The sequence below is a fragment of the Patiria miniata genome, unplaced genomic scaffold (genome assembly GCF_015706575.1).
Source record: "Patiria miniata isolate m_02_andy unplaced genomic scaffold, ASM1570657v1 HiC_scaffold_6, whole genome shotgun sequence".
Taxonomy (NCBI): domain Eukaryota; kingdom Metazoa; phylum Echinodermata; class Asteroidea; order Valvatida; family Asterinidae; genus Patiria; species Patiria miniata.
The window spans coordinates 5,315,914-5,336,892 of NW_024037073.1; the positions used below are offsets into that span (position 1 = coordinate 5,315,914).

Consider the following 20,979-nt stretch of genomic DNA (forward strand, 5'->3'; position numbering starts at 1 on the left):
CAATAGTCGAGTCTAGTCGAAAAACTCCATTGATTGGAGCAGAAGGTAGAGCAGAAAGTTCTGCTGCTGTGCTGGTACGCTCAGCTCAGACTATTTTTGTTGTTGAATATTAAGTTTCATGAGTGAAGTCTGTATAGTCGGGCACACATTGGTGGGTATGTAATAAACAGTGTCAACTGTAGCCAACAACAGATGCACAATGCCATGTGCACTACCACATGGGAACAACATCTGAACATAGAGCAATCAACATTGATTGACTGTTTCGTTGGGGGGGGGGGGGGGGGGGGGGGGGAGGGGGGGGGGCTGGGAGCGGGATTTTTAGTACTGATGCCCTAAGTTACTATGGCATGGCCTAACTACACCGGTCATAGGTCCGACGCCTCATCATGATCATAAGTCCGAAATTTTGGACTTATGAGGCGTCGGACTTATCGGATTTATGAGGCGTTGGACTTATGAGGCATATTTCTGCCTCATACTAAGTCAGACGCTGCATGAGTCCGACACCTCATACTATAGGTCCGACACCTCATAAGTCCGAAACAGCGTTTGTCCATTGTCGGACTTATGAGGCGTTGGACTTTTGAGGCGTCGGACCAGTATGAGGCAGTTTTATGCCTCATAACTTGGACCAGTATGAGGCAGTTTTATGCCTCATAACTTGAGTCCGGCGCCTCATAAGTCCGAAATTTCAGACTTATGAGGTGTCGGACTTATGATACGGCCCCACTACACAGTATTGAGAGTCCCAAATTTTCAGACTAATGCGGCACTCATTTTCACAAGTATAAGTACAGTTGATTGACCGGCTCCTCAAATTGCCCGGTTCCGCAATTTCGAGAAATTGAATCAAGTTTTCGGAAAGACAGAATCGCCGGAGTCATCAAACTTGCTCCTGTTGGAAAGGTTGTTCATACTTCTTACAAGAAATATTTTATTTTCCAGGTCGAGCATTTTTGTACGAAAATAATAGCTAAATGCTTACGATCGTTGATTACTCATCGCGCACTGGCACAACTGCGCGTGTGCGGAACTTTGATGTCATCATTTTTGCCCGGTTCCAGTTGGTACCGCCCCGACTATGGAACTGGCCCAACTAAAGTTGCTCCCATGACCATAGTTGGGGCGTAACATAACCACTTGGGGTGTTAATTATGAACTTTATAGCTTAGGAGATGTGTGTCAAATACATGTAGCCTACTGGACTTCCTCCGTATTGTAAGCCACACAGCAGTCATGGCAGTGATGAGTGCTTTTATTTTTTAGGCTACTGCTAAATTTCCTGAAAAGGTTTTGTTTCCTGAATTTTAAAAATGTTGGAACCTGACGCCTTTTTCTTCGTCATTATGTCATCTCAATAAGGGTCAGTCATTGCAAAAATTTTGAAAGACATGAATCTTGGACTGAGACATGTATTTCCAATTTTGTTCGGAACTACCAAGAAAATTTGCTTGACTCTCCATAGACTTTGTACACAACTGCTGAAGTGGCGTCTGGATACTACATTCTTTCCATCGATTTTTTGCAATGGACATTAATTAGAATAATCAAATTCCCTACCTCTACTAGACGTCAACGTTTCCTGTAGGCCTAATTTAGGGGAAATAAACTGTTCCTTGCTCTATGGACAGAGATTGTCCGATTGTTCAACTGCAGGATTTTTCTCGAGGTCATGGGCATGCACCATTGACCTTTTGATTTTACCCAAATATTGAAACTGCAATTTAAAATGTTGGCGTCCAAGTAGACCTATAAATGGGACCCAGAGACTGCACTTTTACAGTATTTTCCTTAAAAGCAACAGAAAATAACTGGTAATTTAAAATTTTAGTATAATCTGCTGACTTTAAAGGGAATATACAACATTTGCAAACATCGAAAAATAAAACTACCAAGTTTTTGCGAAATACCTTAATAGGATGTTGGTAAATGACAGTCTAAAGCATCCTGTAAAATTATGGCACCTGGTATACTGTCATTTTCAAGAAAAGTGGTATTTTTGTATCAATTTCCAACGCTGATCGGCCGATCAGCGTTGGAAACAACTGGCTTTTTTTCAAATACTGGCCCCAATGGACCATTGCACTTGTTTGCAATCGATTACAAACCTATGAACGGGTACGAGCCAGCTAGACTGGTTCCCTGACCTTACAATTCCCCAATGTATGTAAACTGCTCTGTTTCTTCTTATATGGAGTCAAGGAACCAGACTACAGGAAAATGATCGTTTTTCTTGGTTTTTATAGCATTTTCGAACCCAAAACCTCAAAAAAGTCAGTGTAACTATATTTGCTTTATATTTCCAACCCCCCAATTCCATCCATTTCTGAAAATTACAGCCAAAGCAAATGATGTATATTCCCTTTAATAACTGAAATGTGACCTAAATCATTGAACTCTTTCATGTTGGAATATGTGTACATAGGTCACAGGGCTTGGCATCTTACAGCCCTTTGCATTCGTCAACAATTTTCAACAATGTGAGGAAACCCTCCACTGTTTGATCCAGGATGAGTTTCCGTGCAGTATGGGTCTTACCCTTGCCGGGAAGCGGCCCAGAAGACCTCATATTCATCAAGTAAGTGTGAGAAACATTTGAAATATTAATGTTTCAATTTTTTAAGTGTCAACTGTATAGCATTGGTCCTAACTAGAGTTGCGACTGTCCCAAGTATTGTGTTGAAGTTGGGCTTGACAACTATATGGTTTCGCTCGTACCCCCCGCCCTGCAAACAGGACGCTGGGATACTCTGCTGAATTCATGCTCTGAGTGGTTGGATTTTGCATGACTTGTGACGTGCGCGTCATCACGGTCATGACTCTGCAAGGTTTGAAATGGCCGTTAAGACTGATTCAATACTCTTTTATTCCAGTTTGGAGATGTTTTTTTTTCCGTTGAAAAGCGTAATAATGTAGGAAATTCTGTAAAACTTATCTGTGTTGTAAACTACAGTTCCCGTCACTTGCTCAGGCTCGGTTTTGAATCACGAACGGTCGGATTGCATTATGCGACGCTCAAAATTTTGTCCACATGGTCCGCAATGAAACAGAAATCACATCCGGTATGGAATGTGCACATTTCTATGGGAAGTTTTCGGATAGCATTTGCCCACATTGTCTAACTGCGGTCTTGAACAGCTGCAGCCAGATGCTTTATACATAGGTCATAGGCCACTTCCTTCACAAGATTCTGTGAAGCTCATCAGAGTATCCCAGCGTCCTGTTTGCTGGGTGGGGGGTACGAGCGAACTATATAGTTGGACACTGCGACTCCATGCTGATGATCAAATGGCATGTTAGATGGCGAGCATTTACAAACAGTAATATTGTAGAATGTCAGCAATCTTAAACTTACAAGCCAGTAGTTTCGATTGTGAGTTTGAAAAACTATTCAACTCAGGAAAAACGTGTTGAAGGTGATAGAACTGTGCATAAACCACTCTGCTGGATCCAATAAAAGAAAGGTTGCCTGAATGCACTTGTGATTTGACTTGTGATATGACCTCACGTACGTACTCTGTACTATTGTAACTGCCAATGAATGTTGTCTAGATATAACTTGGTTGTCAATTTTGGTAATTGAAACTTCATAACACTTCTTTGAATTGTACTTTGTACCACTTTTTAAACTTCTTTTGACTACTTCAACCCATGTGGGACTTTCTACAAATTCAGTTGGATTATTCACTTTTCAGTTTTCATGATGTGAGTGTAAAATGTTTTACTTTTAGGACTTATCCAACTGTTGAAAAGAGAGCGCTCGTCTTCAACGGCCCAGAGAACCATGTTTCCCTGCCATCAGACGGTGTCTTGTATGATGCCACATTGGAGGAACTTGGACTGAAACAATCTGGCACCAAGGTAGAAATTGCCTGAAACCACAATGTTTTTTATTTCTCCTAACAGGTTTTAATATACAGCGTATACATATCCAAAAACACAACCGAATGGCATATACTTCCACTACCTTGAGACTTAAACAACCAGTACCAATGGATGGAGGATCTTTTAAGAAGAATTATGATACCAAGATCTCCCGATTCGGTCCAGTAGTTTTTGCTGCAGAGCCAATTTTGTGAAGCGCACATCTTTCATGTGGGTATTATAACATAATAATTAATCCCTCTATCCAATTAATTTATATTCGCAGGCGGTTTAGTAATTCATCAGGACTAAATGACTCCCAACTTTGTTTCACAACATAGGCTCTAGAACCAAAAATACTGGACCGAATCGGGCGATCTTGGTATCATTTTTCTTTTAACAGAATTCCCCGTGCATTGGTACAGATTGTTTGAGTCTCAGGGTAGTTGAAGTACGCCGTTCCTTTTTTTGGGAGGCCACCCTGTAGTGTTTATTTTAATGAAAAAAAATGTTTTTTCCTATTTTTTGCACTGGTTTTTTTTGGGTTTGGTTTGCTTTTGCACATAACACATATATTTGTCCCGGGAGTAGACTGGTTCGTGTATCCACATAACCAATTGTAAATGGGGGCGGGAATCAGTCTTCCCAGGAAATGATTCAAAATTTGTGAAGTAATCATTCCATAACTACACATGGGCTGACTTTTTTTCATGCAGTGTTTCTTTTAAAAGTAAACAACCTTCGTATTGCAATTAAAGAGCATTTTAAAAATCAAGATAGTTTTTGTTGGTGTAGGCCTACAACTTGAAAAACAAAACATGGAGAGTACATCTTTGAGGAAAATGCCAAAAATGTAGTAAGAATGGAAAACTCGACCCATGCAGTGGCTTTGGTTGGAATGCTAAAGTGACCCATGTGCTTTTGTTTGTGTGTTTGTAGTATGTGGATTCCAGAGATACATGTGACAAGGAGTTCCAGAAGCCAGTCTTTGAGATCAAGGTGCTAGGTGGCAAGCTGTGGCCAGTTGTCATCATCCAGAAGGTTCATAATGACAAAAACATTGTACAAAAAGTGCCAAATTTCAATTGCTCACTAGAAAACTGTTTCAAAAAGTTCATATAGGTCATTTCATAAAATTTGGGGTCCAATTATGTATGTGTCCCTGTTATATCTGATGTAAGATTCTGTCTATGCAAAGTACCTGCCAACCTATTAAACAATACTTTGAAGAGAACTGTAATGACTTTGCAAATTACACAGGTCAGGTGTAACAGGGACACAAAAAATGTCACACTTTTTGTCCCCACATTTATGGAATGACCCATATCAGAAAACCCTGTTTGGATAATACTCAAAGAAAACGGAAACAATCAGGTAGGGCTATGTATGTCATATTGCACAAAGGCCTTCCTTACGTCTAAAATTGGAGAACTGCAGGATATATTGGATGTGTTATGGGCACAGTGTGGTCTTTCTGTCAAGTCAAGGAATTTTAAGTGGTGTGGTGTAGCTTCTGTAGGCCAGCTTGCATAAATTAATTCATCCAGGTTCAAACAAATTGAGAGTATCTTTGTTTTTTAGGGGTAAATAATGAAAGGTTTGCGGAAACACCATGTGGGAATAATTTCTCAACTAAGAGAATGGTTCTGAAAAGAACCAGAGGTATAAACTCGACGTTCCGGTCAGTATGCTCTGACCGTCTTTCAGAAAGACGGTCAGAGCATACTGACCGTCAGAGCATACTGACCAGAACGTCAGAGCATACTGACCGGAACGTCGGTCAGACGGTCAGAGCATACTGACCGGAACGTCGAGTTTATACCTCTGGTTCTTTTCAGAACCATTCTCTTAGTTGAGAAATTATTCGCACATGGTGTTTCCGCAAACCTTTCATTATTTAGTATCTCCACCATGCAAAGCCTCAAATCTTACTTTTTAGGGGTAAGTGTAGTACTGTAATCAGTTGAACTTCATAACTGAAAAGATCTATCAATATCGTATCCAAAATTATCCATACTTTTCCTGGCTTTGAATGAAAATGCAAAGGATCCCATCAGCCTGTAAGCATTAGGCCAAAAAATATATATATTTCTTCTTTCGATTACATGCTTTTCAAAAATAGGGTAGGTAGGTCAGATTTTGTTGGTTTTTTGGGGGCCCATTTTTGTTGTGCTGATTGAATGGGGAATTCATTTATACGCAAATTTCAGCCTGAACCTTTCCATTTGGCTACAAAAGCTATTAAAAAAAGGCCACAAAAGTGATAAAAATGTGCCTCAATTAATGTCAAAAATAGTTAAGGTCGATAATTCTTTAAAATAATGGAGAATTCAGGTCGTTTTTTTAACTTGCCGATAAAAATTGTAGGGCACTGAGAGGCGATGTCTTCCTCTGGTTACATTTTACTCTGTAAATTACACAGAAGATGTAACCAAATTTTCTTATGTTAAATGACGATTCTTTTTTGTTTCTATTTAGTTTGGCCTTCTGTTTTGCTGCCTGCCTCTTGTCGAGCAGAGTTGTGAACCCAGGCCACCTCTTATAGAGATGTAAGTCCACTGAGGATGGGAACCCATCTTGGTAAATGTTTCGGGACACTTTCTTCGTTTAAGTTTTGCTGGTCCCAGAGGGCCAGCCTTGAGTCCTCTTTGCACCTGTCTCACTGATTGACTGACTGACTGACTAACTGAATGACTGACTGTCACTTGCGATCTTGGCAGTGCTATCATATAGGATTACCCAATAACATCAATGAATGGGCTAAATCTGGCCCATTGTGTAGATCAGGGGCGAATTTTACGAACTCTAATTCTTAGGAATGGTTACTCGTCTTGCTGAGCTCGTCTTAACTTAAGATCGGTCTGAGGGTCGTCTTATCTCATTAATGCGTGCGTTAATTTTTATACATCATAGCAATATCTTATCATTAAAGACGAATGTTAATTAGCCTAGAGTTATAGTTTCGAGGAAGAAAACCACTTATGAAACAGATTTTAAAAGATTTCTGGTATGTGGGTAGGTTTAAAAAGATAACTTTAGAATTAACAAAATTTATTATATGCCAACAAGTCAACTTTTTAAAATAGAATGAAACGGAGAGCAAGAATGACTCTTTCTTGTGTAGAACTACCTTGCGTGTGAAATTTATTGAGTAGAGTAATTTTTCTGGCTAAAGTTCGTGTTCTATGTGCACACACACGGGAAATTAGTGTTGTGCATTTCTTTTCAACGACTGTTTCGTCAAACGGTACAAACAAACATGAAACAGCCATCGAATTGGTAGTTTTGATGTGTCTTGCTTAAGATTGGTTTAATCGATCTTAGAACACGACTGAGCTTTTTTTTTATCTTAGAGCAGGGACTCGTCTTAAGTCCTACGATGACTCACAAGATAATACGAGTTTCATGAAATCGGCTCATGAAAACACCTCCAGCAAACAGCCATTTTGAATCAATTGAAGAGAATTTTGTGTGCCCTGGGACCAGGTTTACTAAGTTTGCCTTGTTTTAATGTACAATCACTTTCTGCAACTTTCTTTTCTGTCTGTTCAACCATTTAGTCTGGGCGTGTCATTGGGGCTATCTTTACTGTCTGCCATAGCCGACTTCATGGGTCATTTACCAAAGGATTTCAATGCAGTAAGTACATATGAGTTAAAGGGAAGATATAACATTTGTAAACATCACAAAACGAAATGATCAGATTATTATGAAATACCTTACTGGATTGTTAGGGAATGACAGTCGAAAGCATCCTGTAAAATCGTGGCTCCTGGTGTGTTGACATTTTCAAGAAAAATGGTATTTTTCCAATGCTGGTCGGCCAACCAGCGTTGGGGAAAACTGGCTTTTTTCAAAAACTGCTCCTAATTTTTCATAATTAGTTATTCCACATTTTCTTTGCAATTGAGTACACACCTGTGAAGGGGTACAAGCCTGCTAGACTGATTCTCTGACCTTACAATTCCCCAAAGTCTATAAATTGCTCTGTTTCATCTTCAGTGGGGTCAGGGAACCAGACTACAAGAACATGATTGGTTTTCTTGGTTTTCCAGCATCTACAATCCCAAAATGTGAAACAAGTCAGTTTAACAATATTTCCTATAACACACTAATCCTCCAAATCCGTTTATTTCTGAAAATTTCAGCAAAAGCAAATGTTGTACATTCCCTTTAATTTTCTCCTCCCAAAAAGCATATTTTACAGGCAGAAATTCGCTTTGCCTTTAAACCCTAAATGTAAGCAGTTTTATTCCATGAAATCACTTGGGGTTTAGGGGATGATTCCTGCAGGATTATTAAAAGGGAGGGTGAAGATTTTGGAGGTTTTTAGATGCAAGTTGCTCAAGGCTGTGTCCAAAGTATTTGGTTACTGTTGGCATTAACACATGCATCTACATGTATGAGAATCACTTGATAAACAAGGTATTAACAGACATGTCCTAAGTATTTCTTTTTTTCTGGAATCTCATAATTTTTTTTCTTTTCCCTTTCTGTGGTTAAGAAATTTGTGGAAATATTAGAATGCACCAGTTAACCCTAACTCCCTAGGCCTTTTTGCTAGGATGTAGCCTCAATCCTGCAAAATCCTCCAATTGGCCTCATGGAAAAATAGCATATAGCCTCAATCCTGCCAATTCCTCTGTTATTTCTTGAATATGGCCATGGAGGGGTGACCACTGCCTGAATCCTGCAAAATCCTCCGGCTTTGTCTGTCAATAGGCTGAGGCAGAGGCAGTGACATCCTGGAGCAGTGCGGAGGATGTCAAGTATAATCAAGGACTAAATTTATCACGGCTGAGCATAAACAACACAAGGTCCGGCCCAAGACCTTGACACAGTGCGTACTCCGAAATCCGCAACGCACTTTTGCCATGTAACCTCAATCCTGCAAAATCCTCCAATTTGCAAAAAGGATTTTGGAGGATTCAGGGCGGTTAGGGTTAATGTGCATGAAGAGCTGCTCATTAAATATTGTAATTAATTTAAGGCAATTTGGGTACCATATGTCTCTGAAAGAACTGTCTTTTTTTCAGAGAAAATAATTCTTTTAAAAAATCATCAAACATTTGTTTGATGCTGCTCTGAATAAAACTGGAGACTTTATAAATCATCTAAACTGCCATTTCATGGGTGAACAAGAGTGGATTGGTTGACACAATGAACATTTCTGTGCTGTCCATTTTTTCAAATTCAATTACACGTTTTCTTTTTTGCTAGTCTCATCCCAAGGTATTGGAGCTGTACTCCTACATGTGTCAGGCAGCACCATTTGGTACGCTGATTGACAGCAACCCGACTACTGTCAGGGAGGCAATACAGAATAAACACTCAACCCAGTTAGTAGCTGCTCATGCCAAGGTACGAGTCAATCACAAGTTAGTCACAAGTCCATCACAAGTCAGTCACAAGTCAATCACAAGTTAATCACAAGCAAAGACCTATGTTAAATTACTAGAGCACTAACTCCTCAGTCTTGCGCGTGGAGACGCTTTGAAGCCATCCTGGGCGCAGACATTTTGAATTCATGTGCGTGTTTGTAGAACACAATGAAATTAGATGGAGTGAATTTTGAAAGTTTACTCTAAATGCAACGTGCAAGTAGAACGTACGCAAACAACTTAAGCGCGTCATGACGGTTTAAAAAAACCATGTCATGGTGAATCATCTGCGGCGTTATGCTGTTTGCGGAGAGGAAAATGAAATGCTCATTTGCTGATCGTGCGTTTTGGTTTTGGGCGTATCGGCATCGATAACGCACCTGTATAGAATACAAACGCAATATGCAAATAGCCGTAGAAAAGCCGTACAAAATTTCGAGTTTTCCGTAGGTTTGTGCACAAACATGAATGCGCCCAGCAGGCATCACTTTCCACATGAGTCAGCGCTCTAGTAATGTAATATAGCTCTATGATCACAAGTCAGACACAAGTCGATCACAAGTCAGTCACAAGTCAATCACGAGTCAGTCATAAGTCAATCACAAGTCAGTCACAAGTCAATCACGAGTCAGTCATAAGTCAATCACAAGTCAGTCACAAGTCAATCACGAGTCAGTCATAAGTCAATCACAAGTCAGTCACAAGTCAATCACGAGTCAGTCATAAGTCAATCACAAGTCAGTCACAAGTCAATCACGAGTCAGTCATAAGTCAATCACAAGTCAGACACAAGTCAATCACAAGTCAGTTCATAAGTCAGGTTACAAGTATCAGAGGATGAAAAATGATGAATGTAATGTCTTTGTCACAGTGTATTTCAGTAGCTTGTGACTGGAGACTGGAGCACTTGTGAATATCTGTGATAACTTGTGATACGACCTGATAACAACTTTCCTGATTAAATTCACAACTGTGCTAAATAATATGTAATTAAGGTCACAGGAACGTCTTAGATGCGATTGTTTTCTCAGTTTTAGTACCAAGTTTTTATTTAGTTAGCTCCAGGTTCTCTTTGTGATGTATTGCTTCGTCAAACCTTTTTCAATACCTCTTGTGCTCTTGAATGGGATGGAAATTCATGTCAGGCAATTGACAAATGATATGTCTAACTTGTTTCTCGCAATTTGGTTTATTTTAGAAAACCATGTTATGTGGCTCATAATACCCTGGATGAAATTATGAAAAACAAAATTGAACGAGGGGCTTTTCAAGCATTTTGTATGTGGCTCATAATACCCTGCATGAAATTATGAAAAAACAAAATTGAACGAGGGGCTTTTCAAGAATTTGTCAGACCTTTTACTGCACAAAAACAGTGCAAGTCGGTGGGTACTGGTAATGTTCCTGGCTCAAGAAAAAAAAATTGTCCAGATAATCAAGTTTCAATATCATTTACTGTAGGTAACAAAAAAATATGCACCAATGGGAGAAAAGGGCAAAGTGAACAACTACAAGAAGACCATGAGCCTGCAAATATAATGAAATCAAATGGTATACATGTACACAGCAATGCAGAAGATCAGTAGGCATTTGTGAGTGCATGAGGACGCTATTGACATAAGTTTACATGTTGCTACAGTAAGCCAGCTCGGTATTTCAACTGTGCATGCCCACATTGATATGGGTCACGGGTTATCCGGGATAATCGAACGCTCATTGAAGGCGCATGAACGCGCACGGACCCGGGCAAATGACACTCGCATGTTAATTACAAGCAGAATGGGCGTCCGCTTAACATCGCATATCATCACGTCAGTGATTTTATCCCGTATGACCTTTGACATGGACTACTTCATCGAGATACCAAATTGCACTTAAAGGGAATATACAACATTTGCAAACATCGAAAAATAAAACTACCAAGTTTTTACGAAATACCTTACTAGGATGTTGGTAAATGACAGTCTAAGGCATCCTGTAAATTTTGTTTGCTATTGGTTACATGTTCATGAACGGGTGCAGGCCAGCTAGACTGGTTCCCTTACCTTACAATTTTCCGACAACTATAAATTGATCCATTTTATCTTTAGTGGAGTCAGGGAACCAGACTACTTAAACATTTTTTGTTTTTCTTGGTTTTTCAAGCATTTTCGAAACACAAAACTTCAAAACAATATTTAAACAAACAGTTAAACAATATTTGATCTAGGCCTATTATACTAACCCCTCAAATAGTTCATTTCTGAAAATTACAGCAAAAGCAAATGATGTACATTCCCGTTAATGTTTGATATTTAAGTTACTGAACTGCTTCGGTGAACTGCATTTTTCTAGTTTTTGTACCCACAAAATGTCGTTGCTCAAAAATGTGAAGTGTTTGTTTTTGGTTACCAGCAACCGGCATGGAGACCAGTCATGACCAAAGGCAAAGGGCAGTTGCACTTCACCATCACAGAACAGGTGAGGGCGGTGTTGTACAACAGCAGCAACATGGAGGATGTATGCAGTGTCTATGGCAGCATATCATGCAAGGTAAGCTGTGGCTATTGCCAGGGGTGATTTTCGCTATTACACGGACAATGTTAATATTTACCAGTGTTGGCAACGTTTGGTGGACCGTCTGTTTGCCACCGCCATTGGCGAACCTTTGCAACATGAAACAGCAGTTGGTCTCCCTGCTTCATTTCTACTGTACCAAAAATGGCTGACTCGCACACAGTGAATGTAAAGCTTCAACATTCACCAGTAATTTTGGAGATTTTTAAAGCTGCTATCCAAACAGTGACATTTGTAACACTGGGAAACACAATGACATTATCGTTCCTCCAAGGTTTGGCACGTTCTAGGGAAAGGGCCTTGCCAAACATTTGCGCTACCGCTGGTTTTCTGGTCGTAGTAAAGCTGTAACTTGTGATTATGTGAGACTATTGGTTGAATCTTGCATTTGCAAGAGGACAAAAGACAACTTGTGGTTGGCAAATTGTATTCTAAAATTCTTTTAGATAGTCCAGCACCCGATTTCACGAAGCAAAGTGACGTGTCACATCACAAGTTTTGACGCATAACACGTCGCAACTTGCAATGCGTCGTATGATCCATTTCACAAAACTTAAGATATGTTGAAGGTGTGGTAAGTTCCTTGACAGGAGTCGTGAGCTCCCGGCTGAAAACACCTCGCAAGTAGCGACATGTCTAGTGGTCATCGCAAAATAAGAAGCATCAGTTTCTTAGCCAGTTTCATGCCATAAAAGTTACATAAACGAGAGTATAATACAGAGACAATGTGTGTGAAGTTGTAAATGGAAAATGCATCAAAGTAAATATGAATTAGCCTGGAATATTGCAGTTGAAATTTCAAAGTAGCTATACAGTCCACCGCGAGCCTGTTTTCCTTTAAAACTGCATCATGCATCCGCCATTTTGTTTTATGTCTTTTAAAACTTTTTGAGAGGAGATCCGATGACTCTTTGTTGAATATCAGAGGACAATTTACTGTACGCTGAATAAATACACATAACAGTCACCGTGTTGTGCTATTAATACACATATGACGCGTCGCACTTGCGACGTGTTTTGTGAAATGAAACGCAGGATGCATCACAGCTGCGATACATCATAGGGAAACGGCACGTCGCAGCGCTGCGATGCATTGTAAGTTATGAGTTACACGAAATTGGGTGCTGGTATTTCAAGCCTATCATAAAAGCAGAAATCGTAGTTAAGCGATCTCATGTCAGAAGCCATTCAAATGACTTTTAAGGCATTTCGTTGTCATTGTTCATTCCCTGTTGCTTGTGACCTCACTTGTGCCCATAGAGCTATATTGAATTACTAGAGAGCTAACTCGATGTACAAAGTGATGTCTGCTGGTTGCATCAATGTTTGTGCACAAACCTATGGAAAACTCGAAATTGTGTACGGCTTTTGTAAAGCTATGTGCATATCTGCGTTTGTATTCCATAACAGTGCATCATCGAAGCCGATACGCCCAAAACCGAAACGAACGATCAGCAAATGAGCATTTCATTTTGCTCTACGCAAACAGCGCAACGTGTGCGCATCCCTTCGCTGCAGATGCTTTTCACCATGACGTTTTTTGCGTATCTTCTGCTTGCGCGTTGCATTTAGAGTACACTTTTAAAATTCAATCCATCTATTTTGATTATGTTCTACAAACACGCACATAAATTCAAAATGTCTGCGCCCAGAGCGGCTTCAAAGCGTCTCCACGTGCAAGAATAAAGAGTTAGCGCTCTAGTAATTTAATTTAGCTCTATGCTTGTGACTGACTTGTGATTTCATTGTGACAGACCACAACTCTGTACACAAGGCTTCAAGAGATGATGCAATCCTAAAACCAGTCTGGTTAAATATGGGGACATTTTCTCAACTCATGTAAGTATATCAACCATTTTTTTTGTGGTCAAACAGGCAGACTTGGAAGGAGCAACACCAGAAGTCAGTGTGGCTGTCATTGTACCACATGACTCCCCACCCCTGGATAATCTCATTGTCCACCCGTGTGTCCAGGGTGGTGACACACAAATCATAAGCTCAGGTAAAATTCATGTGACTTTAATTTGAACATTCCTCCTTGTTTATGCAGTGCATAAAACTTTCCCATGTGTTGGTCTCTTATATTATCAACAAGAACATGTGCATATGCAAACAATCCAAGAGAGATTACTAGGTGATGCATTCTGGACATATTTATGACCCAACATTTGTTTAATGTACAGAATTTTGATGACCTGATTAGAAAAGTTTGGCAGTTATTCTAGTAACAGTTAAGAGCATTTTTCAGTTGTATCACACGCTTTAGAAAGTAATTAGGAAACACACTGAATTTGGTCAGATGCCCTCAAACTTCCAAAAATAAAAGTGATTCTCTGTGTCCTATTTTAAGAATTTACACAAAATTTGTCCGAGCACATTTGTTTTTGTTCGGACAAAGTTGGTAAACAGTTGGAAAGTTTTATAAGATGGAATTTTGTTAGAAAGTGTCGTCAGTAAATTCAGCCCCTGCGGCCCAATTTCCCTAAGCGTGTTCCCTCTTGTGCATCGTGCCTACAAAGCAATCAGACTGCCCAATGCCACATTTTAAAGGGTACTAATTTTGATAAAGAACTGATACAATATACAAGGGGGATCCAGGCTGTTTCAAAAGGGAGTTGTTGGTTGAGGAGTTGAATCTTCAAGTTTTTTAGCAGGTGGCTTAGGAGTTGAAGTCAACACATACAGTGACCAAAGGCCTTAAAAACTAAGTAAATTCAACAAGACAATCAACGGCCGCTCAGAGAGAGGTTCCGAGGAGAGTCGTGAGAGGGTGCTCATATATTACCATGACAACCAACTATCCGTTCCCATCAGGCATGCCAGGGCTGACCAGCCAGGCGACACCGGCCAAGCTGACGAGACGCAGGCTCCGTTTCATCCCCCCGAGGGAGCCCTTCACTCTGGGCTACTACGCCTCTGCCTCCTCCACCCCTACCACGCCCCCCATCAGCGCCACCTATCAGATGAGAGGCACCGACAGGGAGGTCACGCTCACAGTCAAGGTCAAGCTGAGCAGTAAGGTCAAGAATGCCTTGGAGTACTGTGAGGTTCAGCTTCCGTTCTACAACAGGTAAAAACATGGGAATGGGGCTGAGCCTTGATTGCAACATGCTCAGGATAATAAGCTCTGTTCTAAAAATCGTGCTACTGCCGTGCCAAACTCAATTAATGTGACTTATTTGAATTTAGCACGGCGATATCGCGGTGTTTAGAACCATTTGGCTCCGCATATAATTGAGTTCGGCACGGTAGGGTCCGTTGGCACGCTAGGGTCTCCCGTGATATTGTCATTCCAAATGGTCGTGGCACGGCACTGTTCTGAACACCATGCAATTGCTGTGCCGAACTCAATTCAGTTTGAAGTTAGGACAAACAGTTTAGGAATACGCATACTTGCAATAACCTCCCTAGCATCTGCATCACAGAGAATGAAATTGGCGCAAATATTTTATCGCGCGGAAAATTAATTGAACTGCTTGAAAGTTATTGTTAACCTGGCAAGCAACTGTAGGATGCATTTAGTTCAGCTATTAAGCTCGGTGTTTAGAGCAACTGCTGTCCTATTGCCGAGCTATTGCCAAGCTCAGTGCAATGAGTTTGGCACGACAGTGGCACGGCATTTAGAACAAGCCTAAAGTATTCAATATTTGAAGTACAGTGTAAAGGAAGGCTTAACAGCAAGTGACGTGCCAAAATTGTATTGTATTGTATCCCAAATATGATTCTTTATAGACATTTACAGCTCCATTTATCAACTTTTGTAATAATCTCTTTAAATGGCTAGAAGTTTTTACGGAGTAATTTTGTCCCAATGACACATATGGCCCATCCCATTAGAACCTCTTTTTCTTCCCAACCCTCCAAATGTTTGGACTCATGGATGCCCTGTCCCAACTTTAAACAGCAGAAAATACAGCTTTGCAAATTTACTTACATTGTAAGAGTGAGTTAAGAGCCAACCAACACATAGCTTTCCATTGTATGTAGCTTTCCATGCCGGACTGGGCAAATTTCTGTGCATTAGCAGTAATCTCAGCCTTTGTAACCCCCACCTTCCAGAGGAATAATTACTGAGATTGACCCCGTCCCCAGCATGGGCAGTGTCGTGTTACCAAATGACAGACGCCGCCTTGGGTGGAACCTTGGCGCCCGCTTCCCCACCCGCAGCCTGGAGGCCACTCTGCAGGCTAAAGTGCAATTTGCCGAGTATGACGAGAAGAGACAATCCAGTACCTACGAGGATCCATTCTGTGTCGGGCTGAATGCATACGCCATGGTCAGTAGTCCCTTTTTGACTTGCCTAAAATACTCAGTATGATTCTTGTGTTAGACTGCAAAATCTAGCGACTAAATTTCACCGAGTGTAGATTTAGTTAATGATGACGTTTTTATATGTCATGGGAAAAAAATATCTGCTCACTAGAACATCTCTCGCGTCTGAATCACAGAAAATAAAATTGGCGTAAATATTTGACCACCCTGAAGGTGCACTGAACTGCTGGAATGTTATTGTTAAGCTACTCTAGATGCATTAAGTTTGACCATAGGTCTCTCTCAAATGACGTCATTTCCTACAGACAAGCCACGTGCATCGGCATTTTGAGCGTCAACTTGCGTAATGCACATCGGCTGCATCATATTTCGAACACATTCCGAGCAACAAGTGCGCGTGTTTGGAACATTTTCAACACTGCGCAATGCGTGCTTGATTGCGTAGAATACGCAGTTGCAGTTCTCCTACAGAGACGACCGTCTTTGAGAGAGACCTATTATGTTGGGTGTTTAGAGCAACTGCCGTGCTATAGACGAGCAATTGCTGAGTTCAATTTAGTTGAGTTCAATATGGCAGTGGTTTGGCGCTTAAAACTGGCCTTACAAATGAAATGCCACCTACATGTAGTCAAGTAAGGGATAGACAATTAAAAGCTTTAAAGATATGCTGCCTGTGCAATTTATGAGTTTCACCATGAAAGGAACAGATTTCATTTCAATGTGCTATTTATCTAGCAAAACAAACTGTTTTCACTTTTGAGTGGGATATCAAATGCAAAAATTAGTCATGGAATAATTAAAGTTGCAAATTTGTAAGGAGAAAAAAAAAATTGAATTGTTGAAGAGCATGGACAGTGCATCTAAGTATTGAGCAGATGCTTGACAGTGTTAACCTTTTTAACGAATTTCAAAGTAAACAAGAAATGCTCCAATTATTTATATCGCCCCAAATGAACCTCCCTTTTCCATTGACCAATCAGCAACAAGGGTAGTTTACTTCAGGTTGATACGAGGATAAGATTGAAGAAAAAAAGACAAACTTAAAAACTATTTAAAGTGAAGATTCAACATTTGCAAACATCAAAAAAACAACTGATCAAATTATCACAAAATATCTTACAGGATTGTTTAGGGAATGACAGTCTAAAGTATCCTGTAAAATCGTGGCTCCTGGTGTGCTGACATTTTCAAGAAAACTTGTATTTTTCCAACGCTGATCGGCCGACCAGCGTTGGAAAAACTGGCTTTTTGTGAAAAACTGCTCCTAATTTTTCACATTTAGTTATTCCCCATTTTCTTTGAAATTGATTACACAGCTGTGAAGGGGTAAAAGCCGGCTAGACTGATTCTCTGACCTTACAATTCTCCAAAGTCTATTAATTGCTCCGTTTCAGCTCAAGTGGGGTCAGGGAACCAGACTTCAAGAACATGGTTGGTTTTCGTGGATTTCCCAGCATCTCCGAACCCAAAACGTGAATTTCAGTTTAACAATATTTGCTGTAACTTACTAATCCTCCAAATCCATTTATTTCTGAAAATTGCAGCAAAAGAAAATGTTGTACATTCCCTTTAATAGCATGAAAGTACATGTTCTTGTTTTATCATCTTTAGGGATCTTTAGAAAGAAAATTGAGGTCTGTTTTCTGTTCTGTTTTCTTAGATTTACTTCAAAGTGCCAGACTACACCCACACAGGTTGCCAGATAGATCCCAAGTCTGTACAGATACACCCAAGTGCCAAACCAAAGTTGAATCTAGGTAAGTTTGGTTTTTGTAAGATGTCGATAAGTTTTTGGACAGTTACACAATTAGTCTGTGTTATATAACCGGCATACAGAGCCTTGTCATTTAATTGGTGGAACTCACATCACGTGACATTCTTTATATTGCTCCCATTCACGCCGGGTCTCAAAAAGTCCCTTTTGCCAATGGGGAATGGGAAATACTATTGAACAGTTAGGATCAATCTTGTTCCATGACACGGTATTTGTATGCAGATGCGTGCTGGTGTGCGCGTTCAGCGTTGCGCGAAGCGCATATTGTGCCAAAGAGCCAGCTCAGCGCTACAGCGTTGGGTTCAAACATTTTCTTGAAGGGGTGGTTTGGAAGAGAGAAATACATTTTCCACCAAATATGTATTAAAATAAAAGTTCAAAAATCTAATGATAAGGATCTATATGTCAGTTATATAAAACAAATATTGAGTGGCTTTAAATCGAAATGAGAGGAATATTATCGCTCGGTAAAATCTGGACCTTTCCAGTTCACTCGGCTTCACCTCGTGAAAAGGAAAAGTCCAGATTTTACCTTACGATAATATTCCTCCCATTCCACGCTGAGCCACTCTTTATTTGTATACTAATGTCATTATTATTTGTGCATAATTTTGGGGTTTTTTTAAAGCAACAAAAGTGCTCAAAGTTTAAAAAGGATGCTTAACAATATTCTTGGATCAATGCTATTAAATTATATTTCTACTGTTGTCACACAGAAAATATCGTCTTTTTAGAATCCTCATTTGCTAAAAAATATGGCCAATTGGAATAAAGCTATTCAATGAAATTCTCTCAACAGTGAGGGAGTTTACGTCTGCCGAATACAAAGTGTGGAACTCCCATGGGGATGCTCAGGCGGTGTTCCCTGTCCCAAAGTACCTCCTGCACTGACTGCAGACACGTGTGTCGTGACTGAGCTTTAGCTGATTCGTCTTGCCAAAAAAAGAACATTAACAACACAAACTGTTTCGTCATCCTGTACAACTGTGTCACCTATAGGTGTGACGTCATTAGGTTTGTGGTCTATCCCGCACTTACGATCACCATTCTGTGCTTACAGCACTAGCAGAAAACAATTCTTTACTCAATCTGCAAGCACAGAATCCTTAATTAGAGGATGCGCCTCGGTCAAAATTCCTCGCTAACCTGTGAAATATGCTTACCGTAAGCACGGAATATTCTGCAACAGTAAGTAAAGTAAAGTCTGTCCCGAGCCAATGTGGCTCATCAGGCCGGTGTTTATCTCCGATTTCCTTGGCATGAAACGACTGAGAATATTTCTACTCCCCCTGAATGGGATGCCAGTCCATCGCAGGATTACTCCCCAGCTAATGCCGGTACCCATTTATACTCCTGGGTGGACAGGGGCAAGTCATGAGTCACGAATCCTAACCACTAGGCCACACACTCCCTTTCTGCAAAAGTAAGCGGGCATTTTCCAGTAACGGTAAGCAGAGCCGTGAAATTGGGTCCGGGTAGGTTTCTCTCGTGACAAAATTTCAAAAAGTCTGTACTGTTTGCCACACTTTTGTTCAGTTTTGTAAGCTAAAGGTTTGCAGGGCATGATTTTGATGCAATTGTTGTTGAAGTGACCATGCTAGCATCTCAGGACAATGCTACTCTGTACTTTCAGTAATTAACGCAAAGACTGAGGTCACGCGGATGTTCTATGAATATTGTGATATTGTACTGACTTATTACAGAGCTGCAGTTTTCCTTACCTGACATCAGTGGATTACGAAAGTCTTCATTTTTCGCAAAGAAGGTTGTTAAACCGACCCAGTTCCATTCGTGAGTCACAATTCAGTGAACTAAGAAGATTATAGACTTCTTGCTTGAACAGTAGATAATATAGGTTTTCCCGGCCAATTTCCTGAAATGTCCATTCACTTCTGAAAATCGGTCATTCGTTTTCCTCAGAATTTGAATGCACGTCTTTAATCCCATTTCAATTCAACAAAAGTTCAGTTGTTTTCATTGTCCGTGCATTCGGTTTTGAGAAACAGACGGCCAGTTGCGTTACCTGTGCATTCATTTACGCAAGCATACCTTTTCGCGCAGAGTTCTGGAATACAATTTCGTGAATGTGCAATCAAAAGTACATATTTCTCATACAAAATAGCATATGACATCACAGAACATTAAACTAAAAGTGACAGAGAATAGTCAATGTTTGAAATCGCCCTCTATAGCAAAAAAGAAGTCTTTGAAATGAATCTCAATGAAGTCTTGTAAATGAATCTCAATGAACCTAAACGAAAGGTGCTGCTCAATCACTTAATTGATTGAACTGAAATGAAATTGAATTCTCTGGTAACAAAAATTCAGAGCGTGTTCAGAGTGACTCTCAAATTCAGACGAAAACGAATGACCGATTTTCAGAAATGAATGAACATTTTAGGATTTTGGCTGGGAAAACCTATAACTTGGGGGGCTATAGTCATCCTTACTCGCAGCTGGTATGCTGAATTGCAAAGGACGTGGCTACAACGTGGTCGAGCCGCAGGCATGTAAATGCACCTTAGGCTGCGGCTATACGACCCTTGTCCGACCACAGATCACTGTCAGAGATCAAAAGTGTTGATTTTTGCTTTCACTCAGAATGTTCACATTCCCACAGCCTTGCCTCGTGAGTGTCAGGCGTCATCTGTCTCTCCCAGTGGTCTCCCCCAACTCTCCCTTTAAAGCCTGGTTCATACTTCATGCGGAAGCGAATGCGAAGCGAATTTGACGTCGTGAATCATTCGCTGCGAAATTCGCCTGAGTTGAAATGTGTTCAACTTTTACGAATTTGCAGCGCGAATATTTGCCGTGACGTCACAAATTCGCGTTTGTTTTTGCTTTTGCGTTGAGTATGAACCTGGCTTAATCTGTGGGGTTACTTTTTCACAGAGCCCATATTCTATTGTGTGATGAGCTTTGGCAAATTCCAATGAGTTGCATGCTGTGCTAATGACACAAATGTATGAGCTGAAAGTTACTCCAAGCTTCTTGAAAATGTGACTAGGATCTTTTTTTTATGTGTTAAAAAGGAAAATTGCTTTGAAAAGATGAATCTGAATACAAAAAGGAAAATCAATCCACCTTAAAGTCGTAATATCCCGAAAGTGTTTCTTTGAAATCGATAAA

General features: G+C 40.3%; 1 protein-coding gene across 2 annotated transcripts; it reads left to right on the forward strand.

Annotated features, from left to right (window-relative positions):
* Nucleotides 1–5: 5 nt before the first annotated feature.
* Nucleotides 6–18,893, forward strand: LOC119742827 (AP-5 complex subunit mu-1-like). Of its 2 annotated transcripts, none has more exons than XM_038219010.1 (13): nucleotides 6–74; nucleotides 2,429–2,581; nucleotides 3,735–3,864; nucleotides 4,807–4,908; nucleotides 6,346–6,416; nucleotides 7,428–7,506; nucleotides 9,088–9,228; nucleotides 11,643–11,780; nucleotides 13,680–13,806; nucleotides 14,619–14,874; nucleotides 15,864–16,080; nucleotides 17,737–17,833; nucleotides 18,650–18,893. In XM_038219010.1, the coding sequence occupies exons 2-13, from the start codon at nucleotides 2,514–2,516 to the stop codon at nucleotides 18,739–18,741; spliced, it is 1,518 nt and encodes a 505-aa protein (XP_038074938.1). In that variant the 5' UTR covers nucleotides 6–74; nucleotides 2,429–2,513; the 3' UTR covers nucleotides 18,742–18,893. The 2 variants fall into 2 exon arrangements, with proteins under 2 accessions (XP_038074938.1, XP_038074939.1); XM_038219011.1 differs by lacking the exon at nucleotides 6–74 and adding an exon at nucleotides 84–151.
* The last annotated feature ends 2,086 nt before the right edge of the window (nucleotides 18,894–20,979 follow it).

What these genes read in the sequence shown, in the direction of transcription:
- LOC119742827 (XM_038219010.1), top strand. Translation starts at nt 2,514, where the DNA reads ATGAGTTTCCGTGCAGTATGGGTCTTACCCTTGCCGGGAAGCGGCCCA. An exon ending in TAGTAGCTGCTCATGCCAAG is followed by an intron (nt 9,229 to 11,642) that starts GTACGAGTCAAT and finishes TTTGGTTACCAG; the next exon opens with CAACCGGCATGGAGACCAGT. An exon ending in CAGCTTCCGTTCTACAACAG is followed by an intron (nt 14,875 to 15,863) that starts GTAAAAACATGG and finishes CCCACCTTCCAG; the next exon opens with AGGAATAATTACTGAGATTG.